Raw genomic sequence first — 19,400 nt, 5'->3', positions numbered from 1 at the left:
CAGAATTGGCTTGCTTTCAAAACTAAGTTCTGGGCAATGGATAGTCTCGCTGCTATGATACAAATGTATCTATAAAATAAAAACAAAAGACTGCACTAAACTGTCCTTGTTGTCTGTTTCAGATAGGCCTATAGAGTGCCCTTTACATCTACGCCTAATTTAGGCTTTAACATACCATGTCATTCGTTGACAATAACAATAATGTATTGTCTTTCATCAGCAAAAAGGTTAGGGGCAGGCAACAAAACATGTATATATTTTGAGACTAAGATCCAGAGAATTGTGAATGCGCTCGTTACGTGTTTACGCGAATGTGGATAGCGAATATATCCAACAAAGAGAACATACTATAGGCTATAAATCACCTATCTGTCCCTAGATGGCTCAGTCGGGATATATTAGTAGCATATATCTTTGCACTTAATACCCAGTTTATCTTTTGACACTTACCGACTTTGAACGGGTGATGTATACTGCCTGAAACGCGTTTTTTATTGGCCGGAATATCTTTCCATGTCAGAATCACACGGTTTAACAATACTTCGAAGACGCTGTTTTTCAGGAGGAGTTGGGATGCCAATAACCTCGGTTGTTTTTCCATGTCTTCACCAATAAGTCACCGCACTAGGTGACTTAGAGAGCGTATCAATGTTATCTTAATCTAAGCATTTCTTTAGTAATTTATCGGGTTACTGAGACCCATTCTCTACACAAGGAAACAATGTTGCTGTTTTCGACTGCCACAATTGGATAGCGGATTCTCCATTCACCAAAAGGGGACGGGCTGAAATTACGCTTGACGTCACGACGCATTCCAATTTTGGTGCTAGAGAAAGAGGCTTTGAGATGAGCTTGTTCAGAGAGCAAATATTTCAATAAAATAAAATATAATTAATATGATTGTAGGCCTATGTGTATATTTGTAAAATAAATACAATTAAATAAGTGTTATGTATTTTTAAAACGTCAGAATGACACTCAAACGGACCATTATTATTTCACTTTCATGTTAGGCCTACTACTTCTGTCCAATAGAGATAGATAGAGGACTCTAGTGGCCAATAGCCTGATCGTTTTAGCATGGGCAGCACCATTGAGGACTTTCACCATTTTGAAGTAGTGAACTGGATGGGACTTCCTAGGGGTTAAGGAAGGATCACAGAATTCCATCCAGGTCACCAAGAGGGATCAGCCAATGAATTATACTTGTGAGCAAACATTCCATAACTACAGGTGCCAGTAAATCGCCAACCTTGGCATTATATCTGTTCAAACAACACACTCCAGGTGGCAGTATGCACCCTTTCAGTTTGTTTACCAACTCATAAAAGTAGTAGTAGAAGAAAATGGACTACTTCAAAATGGAGATGGCCTTAATGGCAGTGCCCGTGCTCTCACAGACGCCATAATGGGACAGATACAATGATGCCATGTCTATCTAAGTCTATGTTCTATCCAGCACTTATAGTCCTTGATTTTGTGCCATAGGTGGACAAAAAATGAGTTTTATTTTGACATGAGGTAAGCCGAGAGGAAGTGGGTCTACAACAGACCCACGTTTGTAAAGTCTGTTCAATAATATTATCCTTTAGATATTTTGTCTCAAATTACCCCTCTCATAATGACCAACCGCCCTGCCCACCGGCACATTAAGTTTAAATGGAATTGTATTTAACTTCTGGCTTCCCACGGACTGTTGTTGTGCAACCGAGTACATTTGAAAGCAACGCTAGTGTGTGTACTGTAAATACAGCTGCGTTGCTAAAAGTAACTAGTACATTGGGTGCAGTAGGTCTTTAGACTCTCCTGGAGGTGGTTTGTAAATCTTCCCTAGCGTGAGGTCATTTTTTTCTTATTTCTCGGGACTCTCATTTGAGGTCAAGCAGGTCATAAACAGTTTCTCTGTATTGTAAAATTATGCTTTTGTTAATTCCATGAAGTTTGGACGTTGAAAGGGATTGAATGCATTTCTCACAAAATGTATTGCTGCAAAGCAGATCAATCTATGTGCTAGTTAGTCACTGCAGTAGATCAATCAAGAAAACAACGTCTTCAATGGCCAGTACTGTATAATCAATGATCTCACTAACAAAGCATCATTGGTTTAATTGGAACACAACACATCTCTGTTATGTAGTGGCTGTGTGAGCAATGACAGCTTTGTCAGAGTCCCATTACAATGAACTGGGAGTCTGTAGTTGTACATAGTGAAGCATTGAGGATGAGTAGAATGCCATCTTGGAGTGATGTCATAATGGGGTCATAAGAAGATAGAATCCTCTTGCCATTAGGCTAGAATCTTAGGTGGGAGAACATTCAGAGAGAAGGTTAGTTGGAGAAAGTCATCATATTGGTAAGTAATGTTTCTAAATTGTTCCTAAAGTTATGGTGAATCTACTATAATGGAGAGGACGGTTTTAGGCAAATATGATAGAATTTCATATCACTTTGCGTAGCCTACTGCGAGTATCAAATTCCTGTCTTATGTTTAAATGAATATTTTCATGGTTAAATATTGGTATGCATTCATTTATCTAAACTGATTACTGTATAATCTAGATTACCGAACCTGAGAGTGATTTCTGATGAGATTGAATTGATTAGTACTGTCTTAAAACACATTTAACAGCATAGTGTACTATACTATAAACATTTTTGAAAAGATTTACACAAAATCTATAGTATAAAGAGAAGTTTGCATAATTGGTTGGTCACAGCTTGTTTAGTTTGGATACAGGGCTGTTTTATGGTGAGATGCAAAATAATGTGTTAGAGGCATATAGGCATTGATGAAAGGCACCACATAGGGTAATAGGCTTTAATAGTAGTTTGAATGGCTATAGGGACACTGGGAGGTCATGTTTATTGGACATACTGTCACTATAATCACAGGATGCATAGCCGCGGGAAGTAGTTGTCACGATCGTCGGGAACAGAGGAGGACCAAGGCGCAGCGTGGAATGCGAACATATTTATTAATTGATGATCACACGAACAAAAACAAAACGAAAACGTGACGTCCCTGGTTACATTCACAAACCAACACGGAACAAGAAACCACACCAAATGAATGCCTAACGGCTACCTAAGTATGACTCCCAATCAGAGACAACGAGCTACAGCCGTCTCTGATTGGGAGCCACCCTAGCCAACATAGATATACAAAACCAGAACAAACACAAATGAAAACTCACACCCTGGCTCAACATACTAGAGTCCCCAGAGCCTCTTAAAGAAGAAGTTACAGGTCTGTGAGAGCCAGAAATCTTGCTTGTTTGTAGGTGACCAAATACTTATTTTCCACCATAATTTGCAAATAAATTCATTAAAAATCCTACAATGTGATTTTCTAGATTTTTTTTTCTCAATTTGTCTGTCATAGTTGACGTGTACCTATGATGAAATTACAGGCCTCTCTCATCTTTTTAAGTAGGAGAACTTGCACAATTGGTGGCTGACTAAATACTTTTTTCCCCCACTGTAAATGTAAATTCTGTCAATTTGGAATTTACGTTAATGTCAAATTAATCTTTGGCAATTGGGTAAAAAATTAATGTGGAACTGTTAAAAGTGATTTGCTTTATTTCTTTTGATGCCGATGCTGTCTTTAGGTTGTTTAAGGATTTGTTTTCCATTAGCAGCATCCTGTAGGTTGCTAACATTTAGGAACTCTCTTTTAGAGCTCATTCGTATTGGAAGTGCACAGTTTTCGTCAGGGCGACTTGCATGTTGAGGTGGGCCTGCTAAGGAAGGAGGTGGGCCTGCTGAAGCAATTGGCCTGTATGGGGGAGATGAGATGGATAGAGAGACAGTCTCTGGAGATGAATAGAGAGATGGTGTTGAAGGAAGTGGAGAGGGACAGACTTGAGAGGATGAAGAGGGAGGAGAAGAAGGAGCAAGCAAAAATAAATCAGATGAAGGATGAAGAGTTGCTGTTGATGGATATTAGAATGAGGGAAAGGGAGAGAGAGATGGAGGAGGAAAGGAGGAGGTTAATGGAGAAATCTGAGAGGCAAAAGGTAGAGAAACAGATGGCGCTCCAGAAGAAAAGACAGGAGGAGAGAGACAAGTGGGAGATATCTGAAAAGAAGAGAGTGGAGGAATGGAAAGAGTTTTACTGGAAGGAAGAAGAAAACCGAAAGGAAGATGCATGGATGAAAGCAGAGAGGAAGGCAAAGAGAAAGGTGGAAGAAGCAAATAGAAAGGTGGAAGAAGCAAAGAGAAAGATGGAAGAAGCAAAGAGAAAGGTGGAAGAAGCAAAGAGAATGATGGAAGAAGCAAAGAGAACGGTGGAAGAAGCAAAGAGAAAGGTGGAAGAAGCAAAGAGAAAGGTGGAAGAAGCAAAGAAAAAGATGGGAGAAGAACAACAGATGCTGAAAAAGCAAGCCAGGCTAACGGAGACCCTGAGCGATAGAAAAAGAAGAGACGGGGAAGAGAGAAAGGAAGATGAAAATAAGTGTGTGAAGGAAGCAAGGGAAGGAGACAGGAGAGAGCTCCTGAAAGAAAAGAGACTAAGTGCAGAAGAAAATATGACACACATGGAGAAACAAATGAGAGAGCTGGAGGTCAAAGGTAAAAAGGAGAGGGAATAGACAGAGAATAAAGTGTGATATGTGAGGTTAGCTTCAACACCTTAACTTATACTGTCTGTTTCCCAACTCCCTCTCTCCCAGATTCCTCCATCTTCTCAGCTGGTGCTGAGGTCAAACAGACCCAGTGCAAAGGTCATCTTAGTTTACAGTTCTTTTGTACATTGAAAGTGTTATACAACTGCACACATGGAGTGTGGTATTAACATCCTCCATTTTCCTTTGTCTTGTCAGATGTCTCCATGGTTACTGCAACTGAGTCAAAGACTCTGAACCCTCAGAAGGACCAGCCAGCAAAGTGCAAAGGTAAAGACCAGGGCCCGGTTTCCTGATAGCGATGGAACTTAAGCTTACTAGTGTTTTAACGATGTATCGTTTTTATAATGGACGAAGATGTAAAAAATTACAGACAGTGTAGCCTACAAATAGAAGTAAATTGACTGAACATGAAATTGATTTCAATATGATTGAAATATAGGCCTATACAGCCTACTGGATTTATTTTCTAATGCAGTCATCTCGGTTTTCAGTTGAAGCATATTTTTATCCTTCGCTTGTTGAATTGCAAAGATATTGGCAACTTTGTATTTGTAGTCAACTTCCTGCCGAAGTTATCGTCAGTCACAGAGAGACAGATAAACAGCTTGATTCTATGTTTAGCAGATGTCTTCTGTGTAGAAAGTGACGCGGAAGGGCAAAAAAGAATCTAACAACGCATTTAGCTATCTGATATCAGTGGAGTTTTCTGGTTGAATCACCCTTCTTTCCACCCAATTTTGTTTTTATGTGATGACGTTGAATCAACATCTCTCTCTCTCTCTCTCTCTCTCTCTCTCTCTCTCTCTCTCTCTCTCTCTCTCTCTCTCTCTCTCTCTCTCTCTCTCTCTCTCTCTCTCTCTCTCAGAATTCTCTGTGTTTTCCACGGGCAGTCAAGGCGTTGCCAAGGTCCCCCAGGTTCTGCAGGTCAAAGTGAGTAATAAAAGTGAGAGTGTCCAAAAGAAAGATGGGAATGACAAAGTAACAGCGCCAAAGACAGAGGCAGAGCTCCTTATGGACAAATTTGAGAGGATGGCAGAAGAGGAGAGAATTTGGCCTTGTCAGAAGGATAGGAGAGATAAAGACCAGGCCAAAGAGATAGAGGGAAAGAGAAAGGATAAGGAGGTGCTGTCTAAAGAAGAGCAGCGCAGGCTGAGGAATGAGAAGGCCTTACAGGAACACCTGGACAGGGTAAAGAATCCGGAATTGACAGGCAAACAGACCAGACAACCACAATGTAAAGGTAGGACCAGGCAAAGTGACAAGGGACTCAAACACAAAACATTTCATTCTCTGTGGTTTAAAAGCAAAGAGCACCATCGTGCTCTCCCTAAAGTTAGGTTGGTGCGTAAAACCCTTAAATTCAAATAAGCAATAAAGTGTGATGGTCCGCACTCAAAAAGATGTCGCATAAAGCTGACGTCATTTTTTTTGTTTTTGTTTTTGTCTTTTTCACTGCATGAGGGATAGCGTACACAGATGTTTCTGCTTTGCATCCTTCAGGGTGGTTTAGCATCACGTTGTACTCAGACGATGCCATCTTAATCCCCATGGGGAGGCTAATAAAACTGTATTACATTTAAGTAACAGCAGTGTATCTCACTAAGGTACTGAGTTATGTGTGACTACTCCTCTGGTGCATTGAAACAGCCTATAGGACTTAACTCTACTTTTACTGCTGTGTGTTATTGTCCTATCAAATCTCCATTCATATATATTCATTTTCTGTCCTTAGATTACTCTATTTTCACTGCATCAGGGCTAAAGAGCAAGGACCTGCATGATCAACAGTCAGCAAAATGCAAAGGTAAAAGATGAAGGGGGATAGAGAGGGACAGACTTTTCACAAAGTATTTGATGACACAGTGCAAAGATAAAAAGGACGAGAGATCTAGAGAGAGGGAGACAAAAAAGGACAAGAGAGAGAGACAGAGAGAGAGAGAGACAGAGACAGAGACAGAGAGAAACAGAGAGAGAGACAGAGAGAGAAACAGAGAGAGAGACAGAGAAAGAGCGAGACAGAGAGAGAGAGACAGAGAGAAATTCATTATTAGAGAGCGGACCCCATACTTCGCTGCCATATAGAGCACTTGGTTCTATAACTGATTGAGCCAGATTCTAATTGGAATTTCGATTTTAATATTCATTTTAATGGCTCTTCTTGCTTTGTCTCTCAGCTCATTCACAGCCATGTGAAAGCTACCTGTGTTGCTGATATTTAGTCCTAGATACGTGTAATTTTTGGTGTGTTCTAATAGAACTGTGTCCAAATAGAATTTATATTTGTCATCCTGATTTCCTGACCTTTTTTTGGAATATCATTATATTCGTTTTTTTTTTTTGATTAACGGTCAGAGCCCAGGTCTGACAGAACCTATGCAGATGATCTAGATGCTGCTCTAACCCCTCCTAAGTGGGAGACAGTTGCACAAGGTCATCTGCGTACAGCAGACACTTGATTTCAGTGTTGTGTAGGGTGAGACCAGGTGCTGCCGATTCTTCTAATGTTTTTGCCAATTCATAGAGGTTAAATAGTGTTGCACTTATTGGGCAGCCCTGTTTCACTCCACGTCCCTGAGAGAAGAAGTCTCGGCTTGTTGCCGATTTTAAGTTGTTTTTAGTGTACATTGATTTAATAACATCATATGTTTTCCCTCCAATACCACTTACTATTCGTTTGTAATAAAATACCTTAGTGCAAAATTGAATCAAATGCTTTCTTGAAGTCTACAAAACACGAGTAGATTTTGCCTTTGTTTTGGTTGACTTGTTTGTCAATTAGAGTGTGGAGGGTGTAAATGTGGTCTCTCTCTCTCTCTCTCTCTCTCTCAATTCAATTTCAATTTAAGGGCTTTATTGGCATGGGAAACGGATGTTAACATTGTCAAAGCAAGTGAAGTAGGTAGTAAACAAAAGAGAAATAAACAATAAATATTAACAGTAAACATTACACTCAGAAGTTCCAAAAGAATAAAGACATTTCAAATGTCATATTACGTCTATATACAGTGTTGTAACGATGGGCAAATAGTTCAAAATTCTTTGTGGGTCTATGTAATCTGAGGGATTCCACCTCATTTTGTGGGCCGGCGGCCTCTCTCAATAGCAAGGCTATGCTCACTGAGTCTGTATATAGTCAAAGCTTCTCTCTCTCTCTCTCTCTCTCTCTCTCTCTCTCTCTCTCTCTCTCTCTCAGATTTCTCTGTGTTTTCCACGAGCAGTCAAGGCGTGGCCAAGGTCCCCCAGGTTCTGCAGGTCAAAGTGAGTAATAAAAGTGAGAGTGTCCAAAAGAAAGATGGGAATGACAAAGTAACAGCGCCAAAGACAGAGGCAGAGCTCCTTATGGACAAATTTGAGAGGATGGCAGAAGAGGAGAGAATTTGGCCTTGTCAGAAGGATAGGAGAGATAAAGACCAGGCCAAAGAGATAGAGGGAAAGAGAAAGGAGGAGGAGGTGCTGTCTAAAGAAGAGCAGCGCAGGCTGAGGAATGAGAAGGCCTTACAGGAACACCTGGACAGGGTAAAGAATCCGGAAAGGACAGGCAAACAGACCAGACAACCACAATGTAAAGGTAGGACCAGGCAAAGTGACAAGGGACTCAAACACAAAACATTTCATTCTCTGTGGTTTAAAAGCAAAGAGCACCATCGCGCTCTCACTAAAGTTAGGTTGGTGCGTAAAACCCTTCAATTCAAATAAGCAGTAAAGTGTGATGGTCCGCACTCAAAAAGATGTCGCATAAAGCTGACGTCATTTTTTTTATTTTTGTTTTTGTCTTTTTCACTGCATGAGGGATAGCGTACACAGATGTTTCTGCTCTCTCTCTCTCTCTCTCTCTCTCTCTCTCTCTCTCTCTCTCTCTCTCTCTCTCTCTCTCTCTCTCTCTCTCTCTCTCTCTCTCTCTCTCTCTCTCTCTCTCTCTCTCTCTCTCTCTCTCTCTCAGATTTCTCTGTGTTTTCCACGAGCAGTCAAGGCATGGCCAAGGTCCCCCAGGTTCTGCAGGTCAAAGTGAGTAATAAAAGTGAGAGTGTCCAAAAGAAAGATGGGAATGACAAAGTAACAGCGCCAAAGACAGAGGCAGAGCTCCTTATGGACAAATTTGAGAGGATGGCAGAAGAGGAGAGAATTTGGCCTTGTCAGAAGGATAGGAGAGATAAAGACCAGGCCAAAGAGATAGAGGGAAAGAGAAAGGAGGAGGAGGTGCTGTCTAAAGAAGAGCAGCGCAGGCTGAGGAATGAGAAGGCCTTACAGGAACACCTGGACAGGGTAAAGAATCCGGAATTGACAGGCAAACAGACCAGACAACCACAATGTAAAGGTAGGACCAGGCAAAGTGACAAGGGACTCAAACACAAAACATTTCATTCTCTGTGGTTTAAAAGCAAAGAGCACCATCATGCTCTCCCTAAAGTTAGGTTGGTGCGTAAAACCCTTAAATTCAAATAAGCAATAAAGTGTGATGGTCCGCACTCAAAAAGATGTCGCATAAAGCTGACGTCATTTTTTTTGTTTTTGTCTTTTTCACTGCATGAGGGATAGCGTACACAGATGTTTCTGCTTTGCATCCTTCAGGGTGGTTTAGCATCACGTTATACTCAGACGATGCCATCTTAATCCCCATGGGGAGGCTAATAAAACTGTATTACATTTAAGTAACAGCAGTGTATCTCAGTAAGGTACTGAGTTATGTGTGACTACTCCTCTGGTGCATTGAAACAGCCTATAGGACTTAACTCTACTTTTACTGCTGTGTGTTATTGTCCTATCAAATCTCCATTCATATATATTCATTTTCTGTCCTTAGATTACTCTATTTTCACTGCATCAGGGCTAAAGAGCAAGGACCCGCATGATCAACAGTCAGCAAAATGCAAAGGTAAAACATGAAGGGGGATAGAGAGGGACAGACTTTTCACAAAGTATTTGATGACACAGTGCAAAGATAAAAAGGACGAGAGATCTAGAGAGAGGGAGACAAAAAAGGACAAGAGAGAGAGACAGAGAGAGAGACAGAGAGAGAGACAGAGAGAGAGACAGAGAGAGAGACAGAGAGAGAGAGAGACATAGAGAGAGAGAGAGACAGAGACAGAGACAGAGAGAGAGAGACAGAGAGAAATTCATTATTAGAGAGCGGACCCCATACTTCGCTGCCATATAGAGCACTTGGTTCTATAACTGATTGAGCCAGATTCTAATTGGAATTTCGATTTTAATATTCATTTTAATGGCTCTTCTTGCTTTGTCTCTCAGCTCATTCACAGCCATGTGAAAGCTACCTGTGTTGCTGATATTTAGTCCTAGATACGTGTAATTTTTGGTGTGTTCTAATAGAACTGTGTCCAAATAGAATTTATATTTGTCATTCTGATTTCCTGACCTTTTTTTGGAATATCATTATATTCGTTTTTTTTTAGATTAACGGTCAGAGCCCAGGTCTGACAGAACCTGTGCAGATGATCTAGATGCTGCTCTAACCCCTCCTAAGTGGGAGACAGTTGCACCAGGTCATCTGCGTACAGCAGACACTTGATTTCAGTGTTGTGTAGGGTGAGACCAGGTGCTGCCGATTCTTCTAATGTTTTTGCCAATTCATAGAGGTTAAATAGTGTTGCACTTATTGGGCAGCCCTGTTTCACTCCACGTCCCTGAGAGAAGAAGTCTCGGCTTGTTGCCGATTTTAAGTTGTTTTTAGTGTACATTGATTTAATAACATCATATGTTTTCCCTCCAATACCACTTACTATTCGTTTGTAATAAAATACCTTAGTGCAAAATTGAATCAAATGCTTTCTTGAAGTCTACAAAACACGAGTAGATTTTGCCTTTGTTTTGGTTGACTTGTTTGTCAATTAGAGTGTGGAGGGTGTAAATGTGGTCTCTCTCTCTCTCTCTCTCAATTCAATTTCAATTTAAGGGCTTTATTGGCATGGGAAACGTATGTTAACATTGTCAAAGCAAGTGAAGTAGGTAGTAAACAAAAGAGAAATAAACAATAAATATTAACAGTAAACATTACACTCAGAAGTTCCAAAAGAATAAAGACATTTCAAATGTCATATTACGTCTATATACAGTGTTGTAACGATGGGCAAATAGTTCAAAATTCTTTGTGGGTCTGTGTAATCTGAGGGATTCCACCTCATTTTGTGGGCCGGCGGCCTCTCTCAATAGCAAGGCTATGCTCACTGAGTCTGTACATAGTCAAAGCTTCTCTCTCTCTCTCTCTCTCTCTCTCTCTCTCTCTCTCTCTCTCTCTCTCTCTCTCTCTCTCTCAGATTTCTCTGTGTTTTCCACGAGCAGTCAAGGCGTGGCCAAGGTCCCCCAGGTTCTGCAGGTCAAAGTGAGTAATAAAAGTGAGAGTGTCCAAAAGAAAGATGGGAATGACAAAGTAACAGCGCCAAAGACAGAGGCAGAGCTCCTTATGGAAAAATTTGAGAGGATGGCAGAAGAGGAGAGAATTTGGCCTTGTCAGAAGGATAGGAGAGATAAAGACCAGGCCAAAGAGATAGAGGGAAAGAGAAAGGAGGAGGAGGTGCTGTCTAAAGAAGAGCAGCGCAGGCTGAGGAATGAGAAGGCCTTACAGGAACACCTGGACAGGGTAAAGAATCCGGAATTGACAGGCAAACAGACCAGACAACCACAATGTAAAGGTAGGACCAGGCAAAGTGACAAGGGACTCAAACACAAAACATTTCATTCTCTGTGGTTTAAAAGCAAAGAGCACCATCATGCTCTCCCTAAAGTTAGGTTGGTGCGTAAAACCCTTAAATTCAAATAAGCAATAAAGTGTGATGGTCCGCACTCAAAAAGATGTCGCATAAAGCTGACGTCATTTTTTTTGTTTTTGTATTTTTCACTGCATGAGGGATAGCGTACACAGATGTTTCTGCTTTGCATCCTTCAGGGTGGTTTAGCATCACGTTGTACTCAGACGATGCCATCTTAATCCCCATGGGGAGGCTAATAAAACTGTATTACATTTAAGTAACAGCAGTGTATCTCACTAAGGTACTGAGTTATGTGTGACTACTCCTCTGGTGCATTGAAACAGCCTATAGGACTTAACTCTACTTTTACTGCTGTGTGTTATTGTCCTATCAAATCTCCATTCATATATATTCATTTTCTGTCCTTAGATTACTCTATTTTCACTGCATCGGGGCTAAAGAGCAAGGACCCGCATGATCAACAGTCAGCAAAGTGCAAAGGTAAAACATGAAGGGGGATAGAGAGGGACAGACTTTTCACAAAGTATTTGATGACACAGTGCAAAGATAAAAAGGATGAGAGATATAGAGAGAGGGAGACAAAAAAGGACGAGAGAGAGAAAGAGAGAGAGACAGAGAGAAAGAGAAAGAGAAAGAGAAAGAGAGAGACAGAGAGACAGAGAGAGAGACACAGAGAGAGAGAGAGAGACAGACAGAGACAGAGACAGAGACAGAGAGAAACAGAGAGAGAGACAGAGAGAGAGACAGAGAGAGAGACAGAGAGAGAAACAGAGAGAGAGACAGAGAAAGAGAGAGAGAGAGAGAGAAACACAGAGAGACAGAGAGAGAGAGACAGAGACATAGACAGAGAGAGAAGGAGAGAGACAGAGAGAGAAAGAGCGAGACAGAGGGAGAGAGACAGAGAGAAATTCATTATTAGAGAGCGGACCCCATACTTCGCTGCCATATAGAGCACTTGGTTCTATAACTGATTGAGGCAGATTCTAATTGGAATTTCGATTTTAATATTCATTTTAATGGCTCTTCTTGCTTTGTCTCTCAGCTCATTCACAGCCATGTGAAAGCTACCTGTGTTGCTGATATTTAGTCCTAGATACGTGTAATTTTTGGTGTGTTCTAATAGAACTGTGTCCAAATAGAATTTATATTTGTCATCCTGATTTCCTGACCTTTTTTTGGAATATCATTATATTCTGGTTTTTTTAGATTAACGGTCAGAGCCCAGGTCTGACAGAACCTATGCAGATGATCTAGATGCTGCTGTAACCCCTCCTAAGTGGGAGACAGTTGCACCAGGTCATCTGCGTACAGCAGACACTTGATTTCAGTGTTGTGTAGGGTGAGACCAGGTGCTGCCGATTCTTCTAATGTTTTTGCCAATTCATAGAGGTTAAATAGTGTTGCACTTATTGGGCAGCCCTGTTTCACTCCACGTCCCTGAGAGAAGAAGTCTCGGCTTGTTGCCGATTTTAAGTTGTTTTTAGTGTACATTGATTTAATAACATCATATGTTTTCCCTCCAATACCACTTACTATTCGTTTGTAATAAAATACCTTAGTGCAAAATTGAATCAAATGCTTTCTTGAAGTCTACAAAACACGAGTAGATTTTGCCTTTGTTTTGGTTGACTTGTTTATCAATTAGAGTGTGGAGGGTGTAAATGTGGTCTCTCTCTCTCTCTCTCTCTCTCTCTCTCTCTCTCTCTCTCTCAATTCAATTTCAATTTAAGGGCTTTATTGGCATGGGAAACGTATGTTAACATTGTCAAAGCAAGTGAAGTAGGTAGTAAACAAAAGAGAAATAAACAATAAATATTAACAGTAAACATTACACTCAGAAGTTCCAAAAGAATAAAGACATTTCAAATGTCATATTACGTCTATATACAGTGTTGTAACGATGGGCAAATAGTTCAAAATTCTTTGTGGGTCTGTGTAATCTGAGGGATTCCACCTCATTTTGTGGGCAGTGCCTACGGCGGCCTCTCTCAATAGCAAGGCTATGCTCACTGAGTCTGTATATAGTCGAAGCTACACTCTCTCTCTCTCTCTCTCTTTCTCTCTCTCTCTGATGGTATTAACATCCTCCATTTTCCTTTGTCTTGTCAGATGTCTCCATGGTTACTGCAACTGAGTCAAAGACTCTGAACCCTCAGAAGGACCAGCCAGCAAAGTGCAAAGGTAAAGACCAGGGCCCGGTTTCCTGATAGCGATGGAACTTAAGCTTACTAGTGTTTTAACAATGCATCGTTTTTATAATGGCCGAAGATGTCACATGCGTTTCCCAAAACACCATGCAGAGAGAACGTTCACTAAGTGCGTCATTGGAGTAGGTCTCGATACTGATCGAAAGAAAGGCAGGGCTGCTCTCTGATCAGATTTCTCCATTTAAATCTTACCTTAACATTATAATTATTCCACAATACAGATGACGGATCAGCTCCTAGAGAGCCATTACCACCTTATGGCTGCAAATATTGAGGCGGCTTATTCTAATGCTTACCCTATAATAATGATCTAAATCACAGATTCATTTGGCCCATCAGTGCGCACATGTTGTTACACATCATGAATTTTATTGAGGTAAAAATTACAGACAGTGTAGCCTACAATAGAAGTAAATTGACTGAACATGAAATTGATTTCAATATGATTGAAATATAGGCCTATACAGCCAACTGGATTTTTTTCTAATGCAGTCATCTCGGTTTTCAGTTGAAGCATATTTTTATCCTTCGCTTGTTGAATTGCAAAGATATTGGCAACTTTGTATTTGTAGTCAACTTCCTGCCGAAGTTATCGTCAGTCACAGAGAGACAGATAAACAGCTTGATTCTATGTTTAGCGGATGTCTTCTGTGTAGAAAGTGACGCGGAAGGGCAAAAAAGAATCTAACGACGCATTTAGCTGTCTGATATCAGTGGAGTTTTCTGGTTGAATCACCCTTCTTTCCACCCAATTTTGTTTTTATGTGATGACGTTGAATCAACATCTCTCTCTCTCTCTCTCTCTCTCTCTCTCTCTCTCTCTCTCTCTCTCTCTCTCTCTCTCTCTCTCTCTCTCTCTCTCTCTCTTCTCTCTCTCTTTCTCTCTCTCTCTTTCTCTCTTCTCTCTCTCTCTCTCTCTCTCTCTCTCTCTCTCTCTCTCTCTCTCTCTCTCTCTCTCTCTCTCTCTCTCTCTCTCTCTCTCTCTCTCTCTCTGATGTCTCTATATTTGCAGCTGGGAAAAATCGCTTTGCTAAATTCTTGAAAACCCTTGTGTGCAGAAAAACGAAGGCATAATGCATAGGTAAGAGAGGAGAATGTTACAACTCAGAGAATGTTAAAGCTGATGACTGAAGTTTGTTTGACACACAGTATTGATTGACATGATTCTAACAATGATACCTTTTTGTATTTTTCAGTTCCTGACGTTTTCCTTGCTAACAAGTGACCTCTGCAATTTTACAAATATTTTCTGAAATTCATTCTCATTCTTTCCCTTGTTTTCTATATCCATTTCTATATAAAATTCTTCAAGCATTATAAAATAATAAAAATAATTTTAGCATCAAATGTTTGTGTGTGCACATTCTTTTTAAGGGTCAGGTCAAGACCAATTCTTTGTTCTGTGTTTTGCCTAGAGAGAAACTGTATGGATATTAGCCCAGATTCCTAACTTTCAAAAAAAAAAAGACTTTCAAAAAAAAGACTTTCAAAAAAAGATTGTCACCAGCCTTAGATTCTCAACAATTATTTTGTCGCATTAGACTTGAAAGATATGCTAAGAGAATTGAGCGTGCCAGAGAAAATGGTCTCTAATGGTCTCTAATGTATCCACAGTTTTGTACTCAAAGCATTCTTTCTCTCTTTAGATTGTTACAGATGGTTGTGGCCATAGAGCTCGCCAGTTTGTAGTCCTAAAAACTGGAAATGAAACCTCATTCACAGATAGGGGTCTACCTGTGCCTGAGCACCTGCCCTTTGCCCTCCCACTCACAAGTGCCCTTTTGGTGGTATATTTATACTTTTTTGTGTACAGTTTTTGCCATTGTTGTTCTAAACCCACTGTCCGCAAGTTGTCGTCAAGTTCCCCACACCCCACCCCCACCCCATCCATGGTTGGTTGCGCCTGTTTCCCAGTCTGCCCTGTATGGAGATTGCACCCGTCCAGTATCCAAACATGCATGGCTTGAGATGTATATATATCTATCTCTCTCTCTCTCTCTCTCCCCCCCCCCTCTCGCCCTCTCTCTCTCGCCCTCCCTCTCTCTCTCGGCCTCTCTCTGTCTCTGTGCATGCCAATACATCAGCTTAATGGAGATACAAGTCAAATGCCTATATGTCAGCATGAATACATATTCAAACACATATTCTCAGCTGGATAATGCTGTGGGATAGTGCCCTCTAGTTCAGGATGTGATCAATAATCCAGTCATTGCACAGTCTATTAAAGTAGGTGTATATAGAAATCAGCCACAGGGCTGTCTGCCTCACAGACATTCTGAGTACGTACCGTATGTTATTGAGAAATAGGTTCTGGGGGATCCTTGCCAATTGGATGAGGAGACAAAGAAAGGAGACCAGGAAAAGAGACTAGGAAAGAAAGTCAGCTCCCATTGCTGGGACACATCACGAGACATGAACCCTGATGTCAAACGTACTCTTAGATGGCTGTTCTCTCTCCATACAAGCTGTGAGGGTCGCATGAAAGCTCAGCTGAAATGAACAGGATCAGATATGCCCCCGGTTGCCAGATTGAAGGTTGCCAGATTGACGGTTGGCAGATTGACGGTTGCCAGATTGAGATTTACAAAAAAATGCCCTGGCTCATCTATCCAGACTAGGAGGTATTTCTCCTGAGCTTCCTCCTCAGAAGTGTGCATTCACACACTTGATACAGCATAGCCTACATATCTTCATTTTCATTTCATGAGGGAGTTGGGGAATGCTTCTGGTATTGTGCATTTGTTGCTTAAGACGGGGTATGTTATAAGATGTGTGTTTGATGCCATTTTTTGTTATTGTGTAAATGTCTGGTTAGCACAGATACAACTTAATAGTTGTATAGTAATAATAACAGATACAACAACTCCCACGTGGAGTTCCAGGTCTCAGGCAGCCTCTGGAACTGCCGTTCTGCTGCCAACAAGGCAGAGTTCATCTCAGCCTATGCTACCCTCCAGTCCCTCGACTTCTTGGCGCTGACGGAAACATGGATTACCACTGAAAACACTGCTACTCCTACTGCTCTCTCCTCGTCTGACCATGTGTTCTCGCATACCCCGGGAGCATCTGGTCAGCGGGGTGGTGGCACAGGAATCCTCATCTCTCCCAAGTGGACATTCTCTCTTTTTCCCCTGACCCATCTGTCTATCTCCTCATTTGAATTCCATGCTGTCACAGTCAATAGCCCATTCAAGCTTAACATCCTTGTCATTTATCGCCCTCCAGGTTCCCTTGGAGAGTTCATCAATGAGCTTGACGCCTTGATAAATTCCTTTCCAGAGGATGGCTCACCCCTCACAGTTCTGGGTGACTTTAACCTCCCTACGTCTAGCTTTGACTAATTTCTCTCTGCCTCCTTCTTTCCACTCCTCTCCTCTTTTGACCTCACCCTCTCACCGTCCCCCCCTAGTCACAAGGCAGGCAATACGCTTGACCTCATCTTTACTAGATGCTGTTCTTCTACTAATCTCACTGCAACTCCCCTCCATGTCTCCGACCACTACTTTGTATCCTTTTCTCTCTCACTCACCTCCAACACTACTCACTCTGCCCCTACTCAGATGGTAATGCGCCATCGCAACCTTCGCTCTCTCTCTCCCGCTACTCTCTCCTCTTCCATCTTATCATCTCTTCCCTCTGCTCAATCCTTCTCCCTCCAATCTCCTGATTCTGCCTCCTCAATCCTCCTCTCCTCCCTTTCTGCATCCTTTGACTCTCTATGTCCCCTATCCTCCCGTCCGGCTCGGTCCTCCTCTCCTGCTCCGTGGCTTGATGACTCATTGCGAGCTCACAGAACAGGGCTCCGGGCAGCCGAGCGGAAATGGCAGCCTGCGGACCTGGCATCTTTTCACTCCCTCCTCTCTACATTTTCTTCCTCTGTTTCTGCTGCTAAAGCCACTTTCTACCACTCTAAATTCCAAGCATCTGCCTCTAACCCTAGGAAGCTCTTTGCCACCTTCTCCTCCCTGCTGAATCATCCTCCCCCTCCCCCCTCTCTGTGGATGACTTCGTCAACCATTTTGAAAAGAAGGTTGACGACATCCGATCCTCGTTTGTTAAGTCAAATGACACTGCTGGTCCTGCTCACACTGCCCTACCCTATGCTTTGACTTCTTTCTCCCCTCTCTCTCCAGATGAAGTCTTCCGACTTGTGACGGCCGGCCGCCCAACAACCTGCCCTATCACCTCCTCTCTTCTCCAGACCATCTCCGGTGACCTTCTCCCTTACCTCACCTCGTTCATCAACTCATCCTTGACCGCTGGCTATGTCCCTTCCGTCTTCAAGAGAGCGAGAGTTGCACCCCTTCTCAAAAAACCTACACTCGATCCCTCCGATGTCAACAACTACAGACCAGTATCCCTTCTTTCTTTTCTCTCCAAAACTCTTGAGCGTGCCGTCTTTAGCCAACTGTCTTGCTATCTCTCTCAGAATGACCTTCTTGATCCAAACCAGTCAGGTTTCAAGACTGGTCATTCAACTGAAACTGCTCTTCTCTGTGTCACGGAGGCTCTCCGCACTGCTAAAGCTAACTCTCTCTCCTCTGCTCTTGTCCTTCTAGACCTGTCTGCTGCCTTTGATACTGTGAACCATCAGATCCTCCTCTCCACCCTCTCCGAGTTGGGCATCTCCGGCGCGGCTCACTCTTGGATTGCGTCCTACCTGACCGGTCGCTCCTACCAAGTGGCATGGCGAGAATCTGTCTCCGCACCACGTGCTCTCACCACTGGTGTCCCCCAGGGCTCAGTTCTAGGCCCTCTCCTATTCTCGCTATACACCAAGTCACTTGGCTTTGTCATAGCCTCACATGGCCTCTCCTATCATTGCTACGCAGACGACACACAACTTATCTTCTCCTTTCCCCTTCTGATAACCGGGTGGCGAATTGCATCTCTGCATGTCTGGCAGACATATCAGTATGGATGACGGATCACCACCTCAAGCTGAACCTTGGCAAGACGGAGCTGCTCTTCCTCCCGGGGAAGAACTGCCCGTTCCATGATCTTGCCATCACGGTTGACAACTCTGTTGTGTCCTCCTCCCAGAGTGCGAAGAGCCTTGGCGTGACCCTGGACAACACCCTGTCGTTCTCCGCTAACATCAAGGCGGTGACCCGATCCTGTAGGTTCATGCTCTACAACATTCGGAGAGTACGACCCTGCCTTACACAGGAAGCGGCACAGGTCCTAATCCAGGCACTTGTCATCTCCCGTCTGGATTACTGCAACTCGCTGTTGGCTGGGCTCCCTGCCTGTGCCATTAAACCCCTACAACTCATCCAGAATGCCGCAGCCCATCTGGTGTTCAACCTTCCCAAGTTCTCTCACGTCACCCCGCTCCTCCGCACACGTAAAAATGTATGCACACATGACTGTAAGTCGCTTTGGATAAAAGCGTCTGCTAAATGGCATATTATTATTATTATTATTACTCCACTGGCTTCCAGTTGAAGCTCGCATCTGCTACAAGACCATTTTTGTTTTCCTACGGAGCTGTGAGGGGAACGGCACCTCCGTACCTTCAGGCTCTGATCAGTCAAAACTGTTCGCTGCTCTGGCACCCCAATGGTGGAACAAGCTCCCTCACGACGCCAGGACAGCGGAGTCACTCACCACCTTCCGGAGACACTTGAAACCCCACCTCTTTAAGGAATACCTGGGATAGGATAAAGTAATCCTTCTACCCCCCCTTACCCCACCCCAAAGAAAAAAAAAATATATATAATATTGTAAAGTGGTTATCCCACTGGCTATAAGGTGAATGCACCAATTTGTAAGTCGCTCTGGATAAGAGCGTCTGCTAAATGACGTAAATGTAAATGTAAAATAAAACTAAATAGGTA

The 19,400-nt window shown here is 42.4% G+C and overlaps 3 protein-coding genes across 3 annotated transcripts; all 3 read left to right on the top strand.

Moving 5' to 3' along the window:
• Positions 1 to 3,821: 3,821 nt before the first annotated feature.
• LOC311148735 (uncharacterized protein) lies at positions 3,822 to 5,610 on the top strand (the record flags this gene model as incomplete). Its single annotated transcript, XM_084185708.1, has 5 exons — positions 3,822 to 4,572; positions 4,674 to 4,724; positions 4,824 to 4,895; positions 5,494 to 5,558; positions 5,593 to 5,610. The coding sequence occupies 5 exons, from the start codon at positions 3,822 to 3,824 to the stop codon at positions 5,608 to 5,610; spliced, it is 957 nt and encodes a 318-aa protein (XP_084041834.1).
• Positions 5,550 to 14,857, top strand: LOC311149225 (uncharacterized protein). The gene is made up of 5 exons (XM_084186312.1): positions 5,550 to 5,868; positions 6,361 to 6,432; positions 13,463 to 13,534; positions 14,573 to 14,641; positions 14,757 to 14,857. The coding sequence occupies exons 1-4, from the start codon at positions 5,640 to 5,642 to the stop codon at positions 14,632 to 14,634; spliced, it is 435 nt and encodes a 144-aa protein (XP_084042438.1). The 5' UTR covers positions 5,550 to 5,639; the 3' UTR covers positions 14,635 to 14,641; positions 14,757 to 14,857.
• Positions 7,834 to 11,791, top strand: LOC311148658 (uncharacterized protein; the record flags this gene model as incomplete). The annotated part of the gene is made up of 5 exons (XM_084185644.1): positions 7,834 to 8,196; positions 8,569 to 8,943; positions 9,430 to 9,484; positions 10,926 to 11,223; positions 11,762 to 11,791. Exons 1-5 carry the CDS (start codon positions 7,968 to 7,970, stop codon positions 11,789 to 11,791), a joined length of 987 nt encoding a protein of 328 aa, XP_084041770.1. The 5' UTR covers positions 7,834 to 7,967.
• Positions 14,858 to 19,400: the final 4,543 nt, after the last annotated feature.

This window comes from Coregonus lavaretus (genome assembly GCF_964263955.1).
Source record: "Coregonus lavaretus genome assembly, chromosome: 21".
Classification (NCBI taxonomy): domain Eukaryota; kingdom Metazoa; phylum Chordata; class Actinopteri; order Salmoniformes; family Salmonidae; genus Coregonus; species Coregonus lavaretus.
Note: the sequence above shows the minus strand (reverse complement) of the source record. Positions and strands in the feature narration are given on the sequence as shown.